Below are 21,165 nucleotides of genomic sequence, written 5' to 3' on the forward strand. Positions count from 1 at the left end.
TGATAACAAGCTTACAGGCCTTTCTTAGAGTGGATTTGGATCAAGCCCATTCCATGAAATTATGATTTGAATTGAGTTATGAAGTCAAAAGTGATGGGAATAGAAATAATTTAATTTTGGAAGATGTTTGTACAATACAGCTATTTATGGTTTTTAATTCAAAGAATTTTCTAAGGTCTTATTAATGTGCATAATTTTGATAGGAGTTTTTTGTGTTTACTTTGAGAACTGAACCTTTCTGTTAAATAACTACATATTATTAGGAGAAGAAATGTACACAGTTGCCTTACCTTAATAATTAAGCAAACATCTTCAAAGTATACTTTTTGAAGTTGAAAAATTGTGTTTCAAGTGTATTTCTCAATTCAAGTAATGATTCATGTGGGAAATCAGAAGACTTTGGATTTCCCATTCATTTCCTCATTGCTAATGGACAGAAGCATCTGATTTTTCATCACGGTAGTTTAGTTGCATCTTAAACTTCGGCTGTCTTGTCTCTTTTTCAGACTTTGGGTTTTAATGTCAACCTCAGGAAAGGTTTATGTGAAAATCTAGATTTTCGTTTCAGAGTCAATATTATGAAAAAGTAGGAAATGTGCTTATTTGCAGAACTTTTTAAAACACAACACCAGTGAAGGTATTAGATTAGGATATTTTTTAAGAGCTCTTGGAGAGGGTTCATAAAATGCATGAAACCAGACTGATCTGGGATTATGGTGTTTGCAGTCCTAAGAACCAACTGGATTAGATTGAAGTAGCCTTATAACAAAAAAATGCAAGAAAAATTCTTGTCACATAATGTTAAATCTGTTTACTAAATAAGTGCATTGATATTTTCTTTATTCAATTCCTTGGGTAAAACTGTCATTCTGTGAAGTCTCTGTAAGCACTTTAGCATGTTTAGATTCTGGACTGCTCTTGGACTAAAATATGGCTTCTCTAAAAGATGGCAGGTGTAAAAGATGAAATTCTTCATCATCAGTGTGGGAGAAGACAAAAAATTGAGACTGGAGAGAAAATTCACATAACCTGAAACATTCCTACAGTAGTATATGAATCAAAGTAATTGATGAGTAACTGTTCTTAGCAATACATGTGAAGATAATCCATGCCTTACTGCCTCTTGCTGTTTAGTTAATTGAATTAAAACCAGGTTGTGTTGGAGTTTTTAAGAGCTGGTAATATTCTGGGAATGGAGTTACTCAGAATGGGGTTTTTGGCCCATAATTGCACACCATAAAAAAAATCTTGCATCACTGTAATTTAACTCCAGTTAAACAAGAGCTAAAGCATCTTAATGACAACATTTATTTCTAAACTTATTGCAACATATTTGAGCTATGATTTTAAGGCTTGTACTATTTAGGACTTACATGAAATAATAATAAAAAATTCATTACATAATAAATGTAATGAAATTATACTCTCCTGTAGTAAATGTAATTCTTCAGCTTGATGCAAAGCAAAGTTACACTTCTTCTGATCTTTGTGCTCTCCAGTTAGTTATGTCTTTGGCACTGAAGATATGTATGCTTCCTGAGCGTGCATCTTCAGTGTTAGGGCTCTGTTTACCAAACTTACAACACAAATATTGTGGAAGAACAGTAATTTTCTTTGCTAGTGCTGTGATATACCTTTAGTAATTTTGAGAACAGAGATATCACACCACTAGGTGCACTGGAGCATTGGTACTTCTTTATGATGTCCCAATCTTCTGGTTTTCTTGTTTTCAGGTACAGCAAGTACAGACTGTGCAACAAGTACAGCATGTCTACCCAGCCCAGGTTCAGTATGTGGAGGGAAGTGACACAGTCTACACTAATGGAGCTATGTAAGTTGGAGAATGGTCAGAATTTTAATATTAATTAAAATGTGAAGTTAAATACGTATTTTCAGTTAGATTCTGTCAACTACTGTATCTTAAATTGGAAAGAAAAATTATTCAATTGCAGTTCTTCTAGTGTCATTTTTTTTTTTTTAAATATAAAATGTGAATTCATACTATTTGTTTTTATTAAGGCAGAAATTTTGTTTAAGTAGAATACTTGTGATTGTTTTAGTTGCACCCTGTATGGCATAATGTTGTTTGAAAAAGTATCTTCAAGTCTGTGTGTTTTGTCTGAAAGACATATTGTGTAACTTCCGTCCTCAGGACAAAAGGCAGGGCCTTCTGTCTTCCTGGTTGCAGTCCTAGGGGCAAATGATAGAAAGGTGCAGCAGCTGTAGTTACTATCTAAAGAAAGTAATATATAGAAAGTAATATAAAGAAAGCAAATATCTAAAGAAATGTAATTTCATTCCTGTGTTGCATAAAATGAGATCAGTTTGGGTTTTTTCCCCAAAGGAATGAGGAAAAGCAGAGGAAGGAAATCAACAGTCTCATTCTGCTCTTTCTTTACCATCTTTATTCACATGATTGTGCATTTCCTGCTTTCCTGAGCAAGCTTTTTCATCATCATGTTTCTTTCTTCAATACACAAGCTAAGAAAGACTTTTTTATTTATTTATTTAAAGATTTGGTCTGACCTCTGGACATTACCTAATCTAATAATAGGCTTGGAGCAACACCATCCTTGAAATAGGCTCAGACTTCAGAGCAGACTGTGTTGCTTGGAAAGGTGCTCAACAACGCCTTTTATTCATTTACCATTTTTGCTTTCTAACTGGCTTTACAAAGAAATACAATTTAGAAATCTTTTTGATTGTCTGAAGGTGCTTATTGATGGTAATCCAAAAGCAGCTCAAGAGAGCAATATTATTTGGATTCAGAGACTTAGGATGCTAACACTGACAGTGTTCTTTGGTAATTTCTTTTTAATTTATTAATTTTTCACATACTGTCTTCTCTGGCTTTTTTTCTCACTTGTAAATCCTAAACAATGTCTTTTAAATATGTATTAATATGCTTCTCTAGTATACTGATTTAAAGTTATTTTGTTTTATTATAATTAGAGTCAATATAATTATACAAAGGGTGTAGCCTACAACTTGTCACATATTTTGTATGATATGAGAATATTTGAACTGTTGTCTGCATTTGTCTCTAGTTAACAACAGGTTTGCTTGTTAAACATGTCACTATCCTGAAACAAAAGTGCATTGTTGTTGCAATGGCATGCACAGGCTTGCCTGGCTGTTCAGAATATATTCAGACTATTATTGCTGCACATATGTTAAAAAGTCATTTGGTTCCCCATACTAGCCGTGAACTTTCTTCTTACAAATTGTAGCACATGAATAAAATGTAGCCATTTACCTGTTTGTTCTGATGCTGCCGAAGAGGGTTTTAATTCCTGGGATTGTGCAAGGATTGCCATTGCTGTTGGATCCAAACCACGTTCTTCACCAACTTGTTGTACAACAATTTGTGGTGTTTATGTTGGCAAACCACACCATTTATGCAAACATAAGAATTTACCATTACCCTAATTGAAATCTTAACAGTTAAATAAAGTAACTATTTTCAATATAGTCAAAGTTGTTATCTTCCTTCTAGTTACTAGTATCTGTCCCTTTTTCTCTGGCTCTCCTTTTCCTTTGATTTCCTTCATGCCTACTAGGGTGAATGGCTCCTGTCTGAGTCACAGAGAGTCACACCAATTTGCCGCTAACACAGGAATTACGTGTGGACAATGTAGGATGGGTGGCCAGGGCCGCCCCACAGTGTGTCCACTTGCAGCTATTTTTAACATGTTCTATACCTTATTCCTTCTTCAGTGGTTTCCAGTGTTTATCAGAATTTGTTTCATGTGGTCTGGTTTTGCCCAAATGGATACTTCTTGAATACTGTTATGCCAGATCATGGTTTTGATCTAGGGTCACAGATTGTTTATTGTGTACAGAATAGCTATTTGATATTAATGTCTGTTAGGCAGAACAATGCCTCAGCATTTTATAGGTTTCATACCACACAGTCATAGAAAGCTAAGCTAAAATGGAAACAGATTAGGTAACATTTATCTAATTGTTCAGTAATCACTGCTAGAACAAAACTCTAGACTAGGACAGAGACGCCTAGAAAAAGAGAGCCTGAAAAGCTCAACCCCTGAGGTCTTGCAGAGATAGCATGTATCCTTTGACGTGTTTCTAGTAGTGGCAATACCATATTTCTTGAACTGTAAGTTTACTGTACTTTATCAGAATTTTAGAAATCTGTAATTAATATTTCCTTAACTGTCAAAATTAAAGATCCTGAGGATAAAATTTATACAATTTCGCCTTAATTTTCATTTACTGTATTCCTCAGTTTGCGGGGTTTTCTCTAGTTGTGCATTGTGTGTGCTTTTGTTGCTTTGTTTCCATGTGGAAAATGCTCTTGGACTAAGTGTTGAAGATCTCAGGTCTTTTCTACGGCTAATAAATGCCTCGCTATTGTAATTTAATGGCTGTATCCTATTCTGTTGTGACAGTTTCAGGGTGTATGGCACTTCCTTTTCTTCCCTTTGCTTAGGATACATCACCTCCAGGATCCGGCTGTGATAAGGTCTTCCCTCAGTGTTAGACAAAGGATTCTGTCTCAGGATAGCTAAGGTGTGATGCTCTCTATTAGTTCAAGGACCACAGAAATATCCTAAAGACTTAAAGGAGTTTGAAGATACTGTTCTGGCATGAAAGGGTTTCTTGGTTTGGAGCTTTTCTGAAGTTCAGACCACTGATACATAGTAGTCAATGGATCGAGTATTTACATAGAATCTAGTCGTAGGTGTAGATAGGAATAAATTATTTCCAGTGTGTGCGTATACACACTGAAAACTAAGGGAGAATGAGAAAAAAATTTGCTCTTCCTGTGCCATTGTTTTTATTTTTCTCCTTTTTTCAGAATGTCAGTGTCTTTGAAGAGACAAAAATGTCTAAAAATTTGGCTCAGTAACATTATATTAAAGTTTGCAATGCAGGGCAACACTGCAATTGATTTGTGTGGTAATGCTGGGGCTTACTGAATGTAGAAATAAATTATTTTCTGTTTTTATGTACAAAAAAGTAGTGTTTTAAACAACTTTATACCACAACTTCATCTCTTTTATTTCTAACATTATATTTTGTAAATTATTATAAAATATATGTAAGCAAGCAATGAGGCATAATATGAAATGCCTTAAATTATTGTACCTTGCAATGCTAGTCTGACTCTTGCTGATGTTGTTAGTTTCTAGTGTGGGATCTTAACATCAGGCACCTGGGCTTGCTTAATCTGTATTGAATTCACGCAGTGCCTGACTTTTTGTTGCTTGCTCTCGGTAAACATGATCTAGTTTGCATAGCCTTCTGGAAACTGGGATTCTGGAACCTAGCTACTTAGACTTCAAATTTATTTGTAACTGATAAGCTTTCTAATGCCCCATTCTAGTAAGCACTGAACTTCCCATTGTTTCAATAGTAGGAACTATCAGGTTCTCTTGCCTTCCTGCTGTCTCAGGCAAGAGTTAATCACCACTGTGTTCTCATAAAGAGCTAGAAAACTTTTGAGATTACTCCCTGTGCGATTTTATATGCAGCTGTTAAAGGAGAGAAGAGCTAGGAAAGCTTTTACAACCTTTGCAGTGGGAAGGAACTGACTATGATATGTCAGGCTGTTTGAGAAAGTATAATGTATTTGTGCTACAAGTTCTGTGGAGAAATAGAGGAACACTTCCTTATTTGAAGTTATTTTCCTCTTTGCTGCAACTTTATTTTAAAGGGTTGTGTTACCATGTGCAATAACCTTAAAGAATTTAAGTCTGCTTTCTAAAATTATCATTTCTCAAAACTGCTTTCCAAAACATCATCTTATCCAGCTGCATTTTTAATTTCCAGATTGAATAATTTTGGTTAAATTGAATATCTCTTTGCTAAGTTTCAGTTATTATTGCATGTCATAATAATAGTTTCATCTCACTTCTAAGTACACAGTCGATCTCTGTTGTGAAAATTTTGCTAAATCATCTCCAATGATCAGGTATTCTAGAAAAGCTTGCTGATTGTTGGACCAAACAGAAGAGTATGTTTATTCTGGAGTCAGACCCAAGATTGATGTGTCCCATTGATACACAGATACAAAGTGCTATTTTAAGCAGAAATAGGTGCTCTGTTACAATCAGTCCTTATTTAGAGACTATGTGAGATATAGAGGTCTACAGGTGATAAATGTGATATACAGATACACCTAAACAAGGTGAAAGCAAAGAAATATTTTGTCTCCTAGTCCACACCAAGTCTGTGAGTTAATTTTCTTTGAAATTTGAAGCATTCTCTAGGATTTGCATTGCTTCCAATATTCAATTCCACTTTTGCAAGTGAGGTTTGTTCTCTTTGCATCTTTTGTACATTGTATTTCCTCTAGCTGTATCTAGTTTTGCTGTCAACACTGATTTTATCCTTTCATTACTTTCCTTACTGACAGGTGATACCAAGATTTTTTCTTTCCTCTTTTGGGAGAAATTACAGTCAGTCAGTCACTTGGTGATCATTTCCATGAACTGTTTCCCCTGAGTCTAAATCATATTTCCCTACATTTGTCCTCTGCTGCATGGCAGTGTTCACAGATGTAAAGATAGATGCTACATCGAGTCTGCTAGTGGTTATTGTGCTCATCACAAGATGAGTGATCTCAAGGTGCACCAAGGGACACTTAGGTTAGACATTAAAAAAGAATTTCTTCGCTGCAAAGGGTGATCAAGAAGCGGACCAGGCAGTTTGGGGAAGTGGTGGAGCCACCACCCCGGAAATGTTCACCAAACATCTAGATGTGGCACATGGGGACATGATTTAGGGATAAAGATGGCAGCCTTCAGTTAATGGTTGGACTCAGTCTTTTTTTCAAACCTTAACTCAGTAGCTCTTTTCTATAGTTCTAAGATAAACAATATCCTTAGGATATCACAAGGTATCACCATGGTATCTTGGATTGAGAGAAGAGATTAATCAGGACCTGCACAGTACCTCAATATATACATAGGTTATTGCAATGCAAAGATAAACTGATTTTAACTTCCAAAAGATAGGTTAATGGATTAAAATCTGTTTGAGCATTAGTCCCTAAAAGAATTAATTTGCTTTGTTTTCAGCAGGCTGCAAGGCATTTCTTTTGGATTAGCTTCAAGGTTTTTTGCTGCTGATCTTGAGGCTTTTGAAATACTCAAAATAAAATGGAAAGTGTTTAAGTAGCTTGAAGAGGAGTAAGGGGCGGAAATGTAGTTTGAAGCTTGTGAAACATTTCAGATTTTAAAACTTCAGTTTTGGAGATTCTGGAAGTCTCTGCAGGGGAAGGGAGAAACTGTTGTAGCCGTAGCTAATAAAGCAAATTTTCTGACTTTGGTTGTTGATGAGGTACTATTATGTTCCTCAGTTATTAAGAAGTAATGCTTTTCTGAAGGTAAAGAAGAAATTAGAATTTCTGGGTCTGTTGCTTAGTAATTAAGTAATCTTACATAAGTTTTCATCGTTAAAAAAATAACAACAGTAAATTGCCTTGACTTTTTCTCAATTTTAATAAAAAATAAATATTGTGTAGATAAAGAGAAAGAAAAGCGTGACTTCAGGTTCTTGCATAGATGTCTTAATCATCAGCTTATTGCATAAAACATGAGTGCTGCATCCACCTCTTGTGTTTCTGTACAAAAGTGTCGGGGTTTTTTTTGTTTGGTTGTTGGGGGTTTTTTATCTTGTTAGTTACATGCCATATAAATTGATATTGCCTGTGGATTACAAGAAATGTTACAGAATTTTATACTTAAATAAGAAAATGAATGGTTGGATAAATTGATTTTTATTTGTGATCATGCTTGTCAACATACAGAGATGCAGTCTTTGAAATAATGAATTATATTTACTTCATTATTTTGAAATATTTTGAATTAAATGTCAAATTTAGTTTGTGGGAACAAATACAAATTCAAAAATTATTAGTAGATTATAACACATGAAAATAACTATTCAAAATAAGTAAATAAGAACATGAAACACATGGTAGAAGGTTTCAGTATTTGAGTAGTTTAGTAGGGTGAACTGGTTAATGACATGAATGTTTCATATTTGATAATTATTTTTAAAATATTACTGTTGCATTCCTTTAACTTCTTTAATCTTTGGGACCATTTTACACATTATAGTTCTGTTTGGTTTTATTTCTTATGTGCCATTTTTTTTATCATTACATGAATTCATGTCTAATTTCTTTAACATTGGACTCTGTTAGCTGACATTTATATGAATTATTTGTAATTTTGCTAACTTCACATTACGCAAAACACATAACATCCGACTAGAAATCAAAACTCTATTGTCAAATTTTAAAAAAGGTTGATGCAGGCAGAACTTTGTAAATTGCTTTGCAATATATTAATAATTGGATTAGCTCTACATGCCTGCCTTCAATTTTTGTTGTTCCTTTCTCTCTTCCTCTTCATGTAAGACTGACAGTTTGTCTATAATGTTCAGTGGATACTTGGCTTGTCATTGACGCTGAGTTAGCTATTTAATGCTTTGCCTTGATTAACTGTTATTCTCTGAGGAGACAGGGATTGTGTGCCAATCTGATTTGATTTTAATTTTTGTGAATCAATTTCTAGAGTTATAACATTACCCTCAGCTAAATGAAATACAAATAATGTATTTTCCTTTTTTTTTTTTTTTTTTTTAAATCTTCTTTCCTTGAAGCCGATCAACAACTTATCCTTACACAGAAACCCAGATGTACAGTCAAAACACTGGGGGAAATTATTTTGATACTCAAGGAAGTTCTGCACAGGTGACAACAGTGGTCTCGTCTCATAGCATGGTGGGCACTGGAGGGATTCAGATGGGCGTAACAGGAGGACAACTCATTAGCAGCTCAGGAGGGACCTATCTGATTGGCAATTCCATGGAAAACTCTGGTCATACGGTGACTCACACAACGCGGGCCTCCCCAGCGACAGTAAGTATTTCAGACTGATGCAAAACCTTTGGGACTGGTCTCTTAGTGGCTCAGATGCTCTTGCAGACTGACACAGTTTTTGTGACAGAATGCACTGCGGTATTGTGTTGTCAGAATAAGGACTACATAGTACTGACTCGTTGTGAAAAAAAGCACTATGTATAAGATACAGGAGTAAGGGTACTGTGAAAAGTTAATCATGAAGGCATGCCTTTCCCTTGACTGCTTACAAAATTTCAACATTTTGTAATTTTTCTAAAAATGTAAGAAAAATACAGTGTTGTTGAGTGTAACTATGTTAGATGTAAATGTTAAATCATGTAATATGTAATGTAATATTATATGTAAATGCTAAGTAAATTATAGATCAGTATCGGTAACTTCTCTGAATTTAAGTCCCCAGTTTGTTTGCCTGATATTAGTATAGTTTTGGTAGCTTATTTCAAAAAATTCCCACTTGTTCAGAATACTGAGGTAATAACACTTTATTCCACTTTATTCTTACTTATCTCAGTACATATTCTCCGAATTCTGTTCCAGATTAAAAGCTCTTTGTGGGAATGTCTGACAGTGCTATGGGAAGATGCATTCTGTTAAAACTGTGGTATAGAATATTGTGGATACATAAACTGAGCATGGAGAACTTTACCTAAGAGCTTACTCAATCAGCCTATATTTCAATTAGGAAAATGGATTTATACTAATCCTACCTTTGCTGTCCTAAGGAGCACTTTTACCTTATTCTTCTAAGTATTGTGGTCTGCACGTAGAGATTTGGAAATAATGGGGAAGAGAATTGTGCAACATAGGGTAGCAGCAGTTAAAAAATATAGAAAGGAGATATAGCATCTGTAATAATACGGATTCAAAAAGGCAATGAAGTTAGGGGACATAATTTTTAGCAACTAATGTAAAAGCATTGGATAATTTAGATGATATGAAAATTCTCTCCAATTTGAAGCTTAAGATGATTGGTATGGAAAATACAATTTTAAGTACCATGCAAGAAATTATTACTTTATCCAAAAAACCCATGCAGTGTTATTTCCTGAAAACAAAAATTGTGAAGAGTCATAATTCATGAATAGTATAACTATCCCACTTGAACATAGTGGGAGCTTTCACAGCAAGAGAATTTTATACTTGAGTTGTAAAAAAGAGTGTATATTAACATTTGCCTGTATTTTTCATGCCTTAATAGAAGAACAGTTTCTGAAAAAATTGTCATTCCTCTTTCAGATTTCATATACCTGACTGTGAAGACAAGTGAAATGTTTTCACATTAAATGTATGCAGTAAACAGAAATGAAGAGTAGTAGAGTTACTTTGAAGTTGAAAATCCTAGAATTACTTGAATGTCAGAACTCCGTACTATATTTTGCAAATTTAAAAACTGGTTTGATTTTTTTTTCAAAAATTAAAATTAGAATTTGCCAACGTTGAACAAAAGCTAGTGTTCATGGCTCCAGCAGCATTATTCTCTTGCTCTATGTGTCAATAAAATAGCCTGTTTTAGTTGCTCAAAAAAATTTCTATACTGCTGTATCAATTCACTGTTAAGAATAGGAAAAATACTTTTAGTTAAACAACAATTACTGAATTGCATGTTGGCACTAAAATAATTTCCTGTGTTTCTTAGGATGTTATTTCTTCTGTATAATATAGTTCTATACAAAGGATACATTAGAGTACGTCAGAAGTACATTTCTTGCTAAAAAAGAGGGACATAACATAATTTTAGATCATAATTTTAGGATAGGTGTGTTTCAGCTGAAATGTTCAAGAATTAATTGAAATACTAAAGGTTCAGTTTAAACCCACCTGAAAGCACCAAGTCTGTTTTAATTTTACTAGGGGGCATGATTAAACTGAGTTAAATAGAGCAATGTAGTACTTCAATGGGATTGCACCTTAAGTAGAGCTTGTTTCACTTGTGATCCTTGTGTAATCTTTAACAGAATAGCATTCTCCATTCTTGTATAGAGAATATATTGGAGCCATCAAAATAACCTGTATCCAGACTGCTTTGCTAGAATAATATGCAGAATTTTTTTCCTGATTTTGAATTAGCTTGGAGAATTTTTGTATAGAGAAAAAGGATATAGAAATTAATAAGAATATATATATATATATATATATATATATATATATATATGTGTGTGTGTGGTCATCACAAGTTCTCTTTATTTTGCCATAGAGGTACTAGTTCTATTTACTCTTTTCAGCTGATAACTTCACTTGTTTTGTCATTTATCACTCTCACTGACCAAATCATTACATTCTGTTATAAGCAAATTATTGTATGAATGATGTTATCTCTTTCTAATACATCTAGCTTAAGTTAAAAGAAAGAAGGAAACAAGAGAGTTTTAGGTTAAAAGTCAAACATGTAAAATAGGGAAATTTTCTTAACTGTCTTTTAGATAAATTAAATTAAAAATCTAATTTACTCTTCAGCAGGTAAGCTATTTATTTTATGCAGAATTCAATAAATGATAGACCTTTTAACTTAAGTTTATTTTCACTTTTTTCTTTATGGTTTAATGTCATTCAGAGCTCTGCTTCAGAATTTTAATAAAGAGCTAACATTTTGGTTGTAATATTTAATTTGTTTCAATTTTCTGTCAAACATTCATACAAGAGAGCTGTCCTTATTAAGCTATAGCTTGCAGTAGCACTGCTTTTATAGCCAAAATACCAAGACTTGTGCTGTCTAACTATTCCAGCATATATCCAGTACTGGTTTATGTTGGTATGCATGAAGAACATTTGTTAGCTTTTCCTTTACTTTTTTCATTTCCATTGATTTCACGGCTTCTTCCCATTATATCCTTTGCTGCCCTATTAAACTACTTTCTCTATGTGCTAAAAAGGTTTTTTTTTCATAAAACCAGAAAGGCATTCAGATTTTAAGAACTTCTGTATAAGATGCTCAGTAGAGAAGCAGCTTTCCAAAATTATCATTTTCATGTGAGTATTTTTGTGGATCGGTCAAGAACATATTGTGATTGCATTGAAGAGGAACTGATTTAACCTAGCTGGATGTCTATTTGAAATGAATTTGCATGTTGAAACCTGTATGAAAGAGTCATCTGTTTGGTTTACTGGCAGCCCTCATTAAATAAGGAACCACTACATTTAAGGGACTCTCCAAAAAATTGGATTGCCGTGTTAATAATGAAATAGAAATCACCTTCCATTTTTTTCCCATATGTAAACACCTAAGGACTGTTGTGATGAAAAGAGGTGATCTAATCACCATATTTCATAATATCACAGGGTTAAAAAAATCATACAGTTTCTAGTAATAAATGTGTTGTTATGCTTGTCAGTCAGTGAGAGGCTCTCATCTATTAGTCTTGTTTTCTAACAAGCTTTATGACTGATCTTCAATTTACAGTTGTCATTCAGCAGTCATCACCAACCATAGGAAGTCTCCACTCATGCTGTTACAGAAATTCATCCTACTTCAGTGCAAATCTTATTCTGCATGAAAATAAAATCAAAATTAATACTGATATAATGTATCACCACTGACTATTAGTTCTGCTAGTAAACACAGCATGCAAAGTTGCTATTGACTTTAAAGGAAGGATGGTACTTGCTGAAAATATGTTGTAATTATTGGAGAGAAAACACCAACAAGAAGTAAGAAGGCCCAATGTAAATACCATATCCTGTTAATACAATGCTAGTGGAAGTATTATAACTATTTCAGAAAAACTAGCAAGTCTCACATAAGGCATAAAGGCTATCATTTGAATTTAAGTTTCAGGTGAGATTTTACTTACTAATTTCCTTCTTGGTACAGGAGCTTTTTCCTCCTCCATTTCTTAACTTTTCTGGTAATGTTGATGTAACTAAATCCATTTAAGCATAAAAAAACCCATTTCTGATCAAATCAATTATGCATAAACTGTTGTGCGAAAAGGATTATTAGATCATTTTGTCTGACATCATAAACAGGCAAGATATTTATTTACCATTTCCGCAACTGATCACAGTGGCCTTTTTTGTGGGGGGGTGGGGGGGGAAAGGTATCAGGTGGATCTTGGGCCTTGATAAATCTCCTGCTTTGGTTTCTGCTTCAGAGCTGTGGAGCATCATGGCTTCTCCCCCTCTCTTCGAGAGGTTTCATTGTAGGCCAGAATAATTTGTTTATTTCTCTGTCCCTTTGAGGGCCTTTCTGCTGCACTGTAAAGTCTTGAATTGAGACTCTGTCATCTTCACAAGAGGAGGAATGTGGGGGGAAAGGGAGAATGATGCCTACTAAGGTCAGCCACACCTACCCCAACTGCATTCTGGCTTCTTCTGTCTATGCTCCTTGCTTCTCCTCTAATACCGGCTGGCCTCATTGGCTTTTAATGTGTTTTCTGCATAAAAGCCCTGTAGCAACTGTAGTGTTTCCAATTTTGGCAGTTTAATGTTTATTCTGGTATTTGCTTATCAAAAAACCGAGCTGTTCAAAACTTAGTTTATTCCAATGTAGTATTCCAGTTTGTGATTTTAAAAAAATTTAAGAAGCACAATTTTTTTTTTTTTTTTTTTAATCATAAGATATCAAAAGTAGGTATCTTTCAATCCATGGGTAGAATTTGTGTTAATTCTTTTTGTTTGAAAATGCATAATAAACTGGATGCCAGGAGATTTGCCGTGATGTTCTCAAAGCAGTCTGGTTATCAATGGCAGAGATGCATCACCTTTCTAAAGGACTATAGGATTTATTTGTTTCTGATTAAATACACATTTGTCCTGAAATGGCCAGTCTCTTTGTCTAAGGCTGTTGTGCCATAAATGTTTTCAAATTTGATTTTAATAGTAATCTAAATGGAATTTTCTTTTTAGTTTCTCTATTTTGGTTCTCTGGTGTGAATAACTCTGATGTATTTACCTGTGTTTTTCAGTACTAGCTAGAATTTATATATTTTAAAAGTCTTTATGGCAAGCTTGGCAATAGATTTTTACATGGGATTTTTGTTTGTTTGTTTTGTTTTCCAGTGTGGGGAAAATAACCGCAGAGAAAAAGGTTTAGAATATATTTAAAGACATTTATAAGAGACATTAGGTATACAAATAACTGGATGATCTGGGGAGAAGATGGTAAATGAGTTGATTTGACCCTATGTTTGAGAACTTCTAGCAAAGAAGATAAACATAGAATCGTAGATTGTTAAGGGTTGGAAGGGAGATGAAAAGATCATCTAGTCCAATGCCCTCTGCCATGGGCAGGGACAGCTCCCTCCAGACAGGGCTGCTCAAGGCCTTTTCCAGCTGGTCCTTGAACACCCCCAAGGGATGGGGAATGCACAACCTCTTTGGGCAGTCTGTTCCAGTGTCTCCCCACCCTCGCAGTAAAGAATTCGTTCCTAATATCCAGCCTGTGTTTCTCCCCTTTCAGTTTGTACCCATTACTCCTTTTTCTATCACCGCAGTTCCTTATGAAGAGTCCCTCTTCACCTTCCCTGCAGGCCTCCTTCAGATACTGGAAGTTGCGCTGAGGTTTCCACACAACTTTCTCTTCTCCAGGCAGGACAGAACCCAACTTCTTCAGTCTGTCTTCATAAGGAAAGTGCTCCAGACCTCTTACCAACCTCATGCCCTTCTCTGGACTTGCTCCAGCAGATCCATCATGTTCCTTCTGTGCTGGGACCAGAGCTGATGCAGCTCTGCAGGTGGGGTCTCAGCAGAGCAGAGCAGAGCAGAGGGGCAGAATCCCCTCCCTGGCCCTGCTGGCTGCATGCTCTGGATGCAGCCCAGGACACCTTTGGCTCTCTGGGCTGTGAGTGCACACTGCCAGCTGTTGTTGGGTTTTTCCTTCACCTTGACCCCTAAATCTTTCTCTGCAGGGCTGCTCTCACACTTCTCCACCCAGCCTGTAACCTGGGATTGCCATGATCCAAGGGTAGGACCTTGCACTTCACTTAATTGAATTTCATGAGATTTGCATTAGCCCACCTCAAGTGTGTCAAGGTCCCTTGGGGCCTGGGTAGCAATGTTACATTTGAAAATTTGGGAAGGAAAAGGTGATCATATTTAACTCCAAGCATTTTTTATTTTTCAGTCTGTGACTGCTAGGTGTGGTTTTTTCCCAAACAACTCTGTATATTCTTTTATAATCACTAGAGAACATGCTATATTCATTAGTCAGGATGCATGCCTTATGTACCTGTAGACTACTTGTGTGCATTTGCAGCAAGTGTTTTGACCTGAATCTGTAATGTATATTAAAATTTCATATTTACAATTTAATCAGAGGAGTTGTTAGGAATACGAAAAAGCATTACTTTTTCTAAGTTTTTAAGGTTTATCAGCATTCTTTTAAGGTCAGCTTTATGTGAAATACTGCACTTATTTTACATCTCTTTTTTTTCTGCATATTTACATTTCTTTCATTCCACAGACTTAAGGAAGTATCTTTCTTTTTGTCTTCATAGTGCTGTTTCAATATTTTGAGCAAAATTTCACTGACCCTGTTTGCAGGTGTTGCTACAGCATTTTCTATTGACAGGAATGCAAAACCCTAAGACTCCCAGCTGTATGGGCTAGATTGGATTTCTCCTCACATGGTCAATACAATTTCATTTTCAAGCTTGTTTCTTGTGGGTGAGCTTGTCTGCCTTAACACAACCCTCTGGCACAGGTTTCAGAAAACAGTATGAGATGCATGAGTACTCTGTCCTGAAAGAGAACTGAAAGCCACCATAAACCATGTATGTTTGTGCCATCCTAAAAGGGTGAAAGTGTCACATTTTCAAAAGGCCCATATCCATTTATCCTGTATTTTCAGATTAGTTCTGCCTTATTTAGGAAGACACAATTGCTACAAGTACCCAGGACTTAGCTAGCTGTAACACCAAATCAGTCTTTCTTGTATACATATGGTGAATTATTAATTCCTTCATAATAGAGCATTGTGATGATTGCTGCTTTAGAATTTCACTTCCTTTAAAGCCTAAAAGGGTGAACCTTTGGAATTGGATAAAGGGCAATGTGAATGAAAGGTGCTTGTGGAAAAAGAGACAGGAGCTATCTTTATTCAACATTTTGCAACAATACATTGAATAGTAAGATACCACCTGCCTGCCCTGCTGCTGGTGGAGAGTGGTTTGCAAATGCAAACAGATAAAGAAAAAAAATTGTAGGGTACCCGGATTATTCACTAAACCTCACGACCTCAATTTTTGCAGTTTTCTTTCTTTTGACTTCCTCAGAGCAAATGATAAACATTTTGTACTAATTGTTAAATTGTTAGTTGAATCATATGGAAGAGCACTATTTATTTCTTCTTCCTAAGAAGAAGGGAGTTTTTTGCAAAGTGGGTTTGGGATAGGTGTTTGCTATGTCTGTGCTATATGCATCTTGGACTATAATTTGTTTATCTAGCAACATGTTAATGAATACTAAGACATAACCTAACAAAAACAGTTGATAATTTCCAAATCAGTAGATCCTGTAAGGATTACATTATAGATGCACATACTGGGATCAAACTGCTGAATTTTTTAACCCCAGGAGAATATCCTTATTCTTTAATGATTGCGTCAGAGTATAAGGCAGTATTTTAGCTGCCAAACAAAGTAAATTGAAGAATTTAGCAATCATAGTTTTCTCACCTATAATGATCTTAATTTAGTGACTGCCTGTGTTTGTAACTATTCAAACTGATTAATGTTCCTACATATAGTGTGACATTTAACATGGTTTAGCAGGAATTGAAGTGGGAGTGTACATTTCAGTTACATTTCAGTTATCAGAACTCTTAAATAAATATTTTTAATCTTATTTAGAAACGAAAAGGGGGAATGTATGACAGATCACATACTCAAATAAGTGAAATTCTTCTTATTTAACATATCGGATAAATATGTAGAAATCTGTGCCTGGAATCTCTCACTGCTTATTGTTAAAAATGGAAGGGTATCAGTCTTCCTTGTGTATTTACACAGAATGCATTTTAAATGTTAAAATTACTTTCATCTTTCCACAGAATATCATAATAATACACACTGTATTACCTGTGTGGTTATTCTGTGTTTGTGCTTAAGTGCTGTTCGAATAGAGAGATAATGTTCAGTTTTTCTAGACCATAAATAAAAGTCCCTGGCCAGAACTTAGAACCTAAAATCTAGAATTAACAGATCCCTCACTTCAGGAACTTTTTACTCAATTTCCTGTACACATGGTACGCTGTGTCACATAGAGCCTCCTGAAAGGCCAAAACCTTAGAATAACAGAGTAGAAGAAAATGAAATATTTCAGCTGTGGTGGACCTACAAGAATAATTTAGCCCAACTGCTTCACTTCAGGGCCGACCCAGAGGTCAAACAGGTTAAGGGCTCTGTCCAAATGCCCCTTGCACACTGACATGCTCAGGGCATCATCAGGCTTGACCACCTTCTCTATAAAGAAATGCTTCCTAACGGCGAGTCTGAACCTCCCCTGGCACAGCTTTGAGCCATTCCCACACATCCTGTCATCGGATCCAAGGGAGAAGAGATCAGTGCCTCCCTCTCCACTTCCTCTCCTCAGGAAGCTGTAGACAGCAAGGAGGTTGCCCCTCAGCCTCCTTTTCTCCAAACTAGACAAACCCAAAGCCCTTAGCAGCTCCTCACAGGCCGTGACCTGTCTTGCCCTTCTCCAGACAACTTCCAGGACCTTCTCATCATGCTGAAATGGTGGAGCCCAGATCTGCACCCAGCAATCAAGGGGGGGCCCTGCCCTAACACTAGGCATGGAGGGACAGTCACTTCTTTGGACAGCCAGGGATGTCAAGTTTAGTGCACCTAGGATGGGATTTGGTGCACCCAGGATAGGATTTGGTGCATCCAGGATAGGGTTTGGTGCATCCAGGATGGGTTTTAATGCATCCAGGATGGGGTTTGGTGGATGTAGGATGGGCTTTGGTGCATGTAGGATGGGGTTTAATGCATCCAGGATGGGGTTTGGTGCACCCAGGATGGGGTTTGGTGCACCTAGGATGGGGTTTGATGCATCCAAGATGGGGTTTGATGCATCCAGGATGGGGTTTGGTGCACCTAGGATGGGGTTTGGTGCATCCAGGATGGGGTTTGGTGCACCCAGGATGGGGTTTGGTGCACCTAGGATGGGGTTTGGTGCATCCAGGATGGGGTTTGGTGCACCCAGGATGGGGTTTGGTGCACCCAGGATGGGGTTTGGTGCACCTAGGATGGGGTTTGGTGCATCCAGGATGGGGTTTGGTGCACCCAGGATGGGGTTTGGTGCACCCAGGATGGGGTTTGGTGCATCCAGGATGGGGTTTGGTGCACCCAGGATGGGGTTTGGTGCACCTAGGATGGGGTTTGGTGCATCCAGGATGGGGTTTGGTGCATCCAGGATGGGGTTTGGTGCACCCAGGATGGGGTGTGCTGCCAGGGCACACTGGTGGCTGCCACAGAGCCTGCTGCCAACCAGCACTCCCAGAGCACTCTCTGCAACCCTGGAGCTGCTCCTTTCGTAGTTCAGACTTGTGCCTGGCCATTTCTCTATCCCAGGTACAGAATCTGGAATTTTGACTTGTCATTTTTGTGTCACTGGTGATTGCCCAGTACTCCACTGTATCTAGATCCCTCTCTCTGCAAGGGCTTTTATCCCTCAGGAGAGTCAACAGCACCTCCCAGTTTGGTAACACCTGCAAGTTTACCAGTGGTGCATTCGACTTCTGTATCCGGATTATTGATAAAAATATGGACAGAACTGGCCCTAGAGTTAAGCCCTGCAGGCCGCCAGTAGAGTAGAACAATAAGCAGCTGTAAGTTTTCAGAAAGGGCACGTGAATCACTTAGTGTCTAAAAAATCTGTCTTCAAATGAATCATACTTTATGCTCAAAAACAGTTAAGAAGTAATTTTACAACTCATATGCAGAGGGTTTCTGACATTGTAGAGACATCTGTCAGATAAAGGTGAAAGTTCACTTTATCAAAATATAATCTAAAAATGGTGAACAAAGTAATTAGTAGTGAAAACATTTTCTCTTTAAGCTTGTCCTAGTAGAATATGGTGGAGGCTCATTTTAAATATATATCCCATTTCTGCGCTTGATAAAGTAATTAACATGTGTTAGTGGTAACCAGTGTTGCTTGGCTTATGTGATGCATTAAAAGTGAAGACAGATTCTTTGCCTTCAGTGACCATACTGATGAAATCTACTAAAAGAAACTCCATCAGCAAAAATCTCCCAAATGACCAAAAGCCCAACAGCTGCCCCCAAAAGCCATGGAATCTATATGGCAGTGAGGAATCCGTGTCATCTGTAATGCCACTTTTCAAGTGAAATTACTAGAGATGCCAATCTTTTTTACAGATTAGTTCTCTGAACAAAGAAGGCCACAAGTTGCAGGGACAAAATGAGAGTTGGGCAGTAGTGGGAATGAGCAGCAGGCAGTGTAACCCTGGTGTACAGTACTGCTCTGGGTTAAGCACTGTGGTACATGTGGACAAACATTCATATTTGTTTGATTGCAGCATTTTGTTAGGAAGGGAAACTCTCTGGCCACAATATATAGTAAACTGACCTTATGATGATCTTTTCAGCTTGTAGTTTTTACCTTGCGGCATGCTTCTAAAATTCGATCTTTCCTGTGGGATTCAATACTTTGACCTCATGGTATTTTCCACTGTAGTAAGTCAGTGAAGAAGTCAGACTGTTAAAAGAAAGAACATTATTGCCAAGCAAGAATGTTTTCTTACACAATAATTGTATATATTTAATAATGTGCCTTTTAAAAAGAAGTCTTGCAAAGCTAATATTACACAATTAGAAGAAATTACTCCTCACAGCTAATACATTAAAATACTTGTCAATTGCCCTGGGAAAAAAGGAGAATTTTGCAGGTAAATTCAGATATCAGCTGTAGTACTTTTCAATTTCTACTATACAGAGAGTAAATCCAGCCAATATTGATAAATTATGTCACTAAAATTATAATTGGTATTGTGGTATTTGAAGTAGGGTAGAGACAGTTAATTAAAAGTGTTTACAGAGATAATTGTAAATATTTTTTGAAAGTTTAAGTGGTGGTTCCATTGCTTTCATTTTGGCCATTTATTGTAGCTAATAATTGTGTGCCTTTTCTTACTGTGCATTCCATTGTCTCTGTCATTTTCATTGTTGGTTTTTGCTCTTCTGGCCTCCCAGATAAATTACACTTAGGTTTTTTCTTTAATGTTGTTACCAAACTGATCAAAATCAAAATATCCATTGTTATTTAAAAGGAAAAGAAAGAAAATAGATGTGAGAATAACCATACATATGCATTTGAAAAAAAATCGACTTTGTATTTTAGTTATACTGTGTTTTCCTTTTTAAAAACAAAATTATTGTGAACAAATATGCTTTTCTAAAGGCTGGATCCTGCAGTCTGTGTAACTCCTGACTTTCCATTTACTTTGACAGCTGGGGATCTTCAAAGGGTGCTGGCAGGAGTAAAGGTTGATGTCCTGTCCCAGTGAAGTTAATGGCGTAAAACCTATTGAATTACTTTGGTTTGGGATTTGATTCTGTGATTTCAGATAGTTAAAGTTTTGTTTCTAATTCAATTCCTGTTGCAAGCTCTGCATGTTTTTTCCTGGTCTAGTTGAAAGGAAAACATATGGAGGCCTTTCTGAAAATCGTTGAGGGATTTTTTTTTAATTTTTCTTTTTTTTACTTTAGTGATTATGTTTTTGTTCAATCTGGGTTATTTTTATTTCAATGCAGCTCGCCAGTAATTCTACTTCTTTGAGCTCATTCTGAGCAGCTTGGAAAGTAAAATGAACTTTGTGGCTGTGATTCTGCAGTAAAACTTACAAGCAAAGTGACTTTCTGACCTCATGGAGGAGGCTTGTGTTCACTGGGACTCTAGAATGAGGCATTTTGATAAATTATGTGCCCTAGCCAGGAATAAAGCAGGCATTTCTGTTGATCTGTAAGGAATCTGTCAAAACTTCTCTGATCAGGCTTTTTTACTATCCCATCTTGAGTCCTTTTTTTAATGACATCTATTATCAGATTGAAATGGCGATTGAGACACTGCAAAAGTCTGATGGTCTGTCCACTCACAGAAGCTCTCTTCTCAACAGCCATGTAAGTTGTCTCTTCTTCACATACACTCTCTCTTGCTTGTTCTGCATGCTTAGCCTGCCTCTAAATGTTTGTTTTATTTTATTATTACTTTTTGCTCTTAATCTTCCCATCTTAGTTGCTTGTAATCTTTTACTACACCTCCCATGGCTTTATTTTGTCAGATTAAATGTCTTTATGGTATATTGCAGA

At 36.3% G+C, this 21,165-nt stretch overlaps 1 protein-coding gene across 1 annotated transcript in view; it reads left to right on the forward strand.

The window, feature by feature from the left end:
- Positions 1-21,165, forward strand: part of RFX3 (regulatory factor X3) — a 100,310-nt gene that overhangs the window by 58,036 nt on the left and 21,109 nt on the right. The window contains exons 3-5 of the mRNA XM_040089932.1: positions 1,734-1,831; positions 8,635-8,893; positions 20,902-20,976. Coding sequence (XP_039945866.1) covers positions 1,734-1,831; positions 8,635-8,893; positions 20,902-20,976 — 432 coding nt within the window. The remainder of the gene's footprint in view (positions 1-1,733; positions 1,832-8,634; positions 8,894-20,901; positions 20,977-21,165) is intronic.

The sequence above is a fragment of the Hirundo rustica genome, chromosome Z (genome assembly GCF_015227805.2).
Source record: "Hirundo rustica isolate bHirRus1 chromosome Z, bHirRus1.pri.v3, whole genome shotgun sequence".
NCBI lineage: Eukaryota > Metazoa > Chordata > Aves > Passeriformes > Hirundinidae > Hirundo > Hirundo rustica.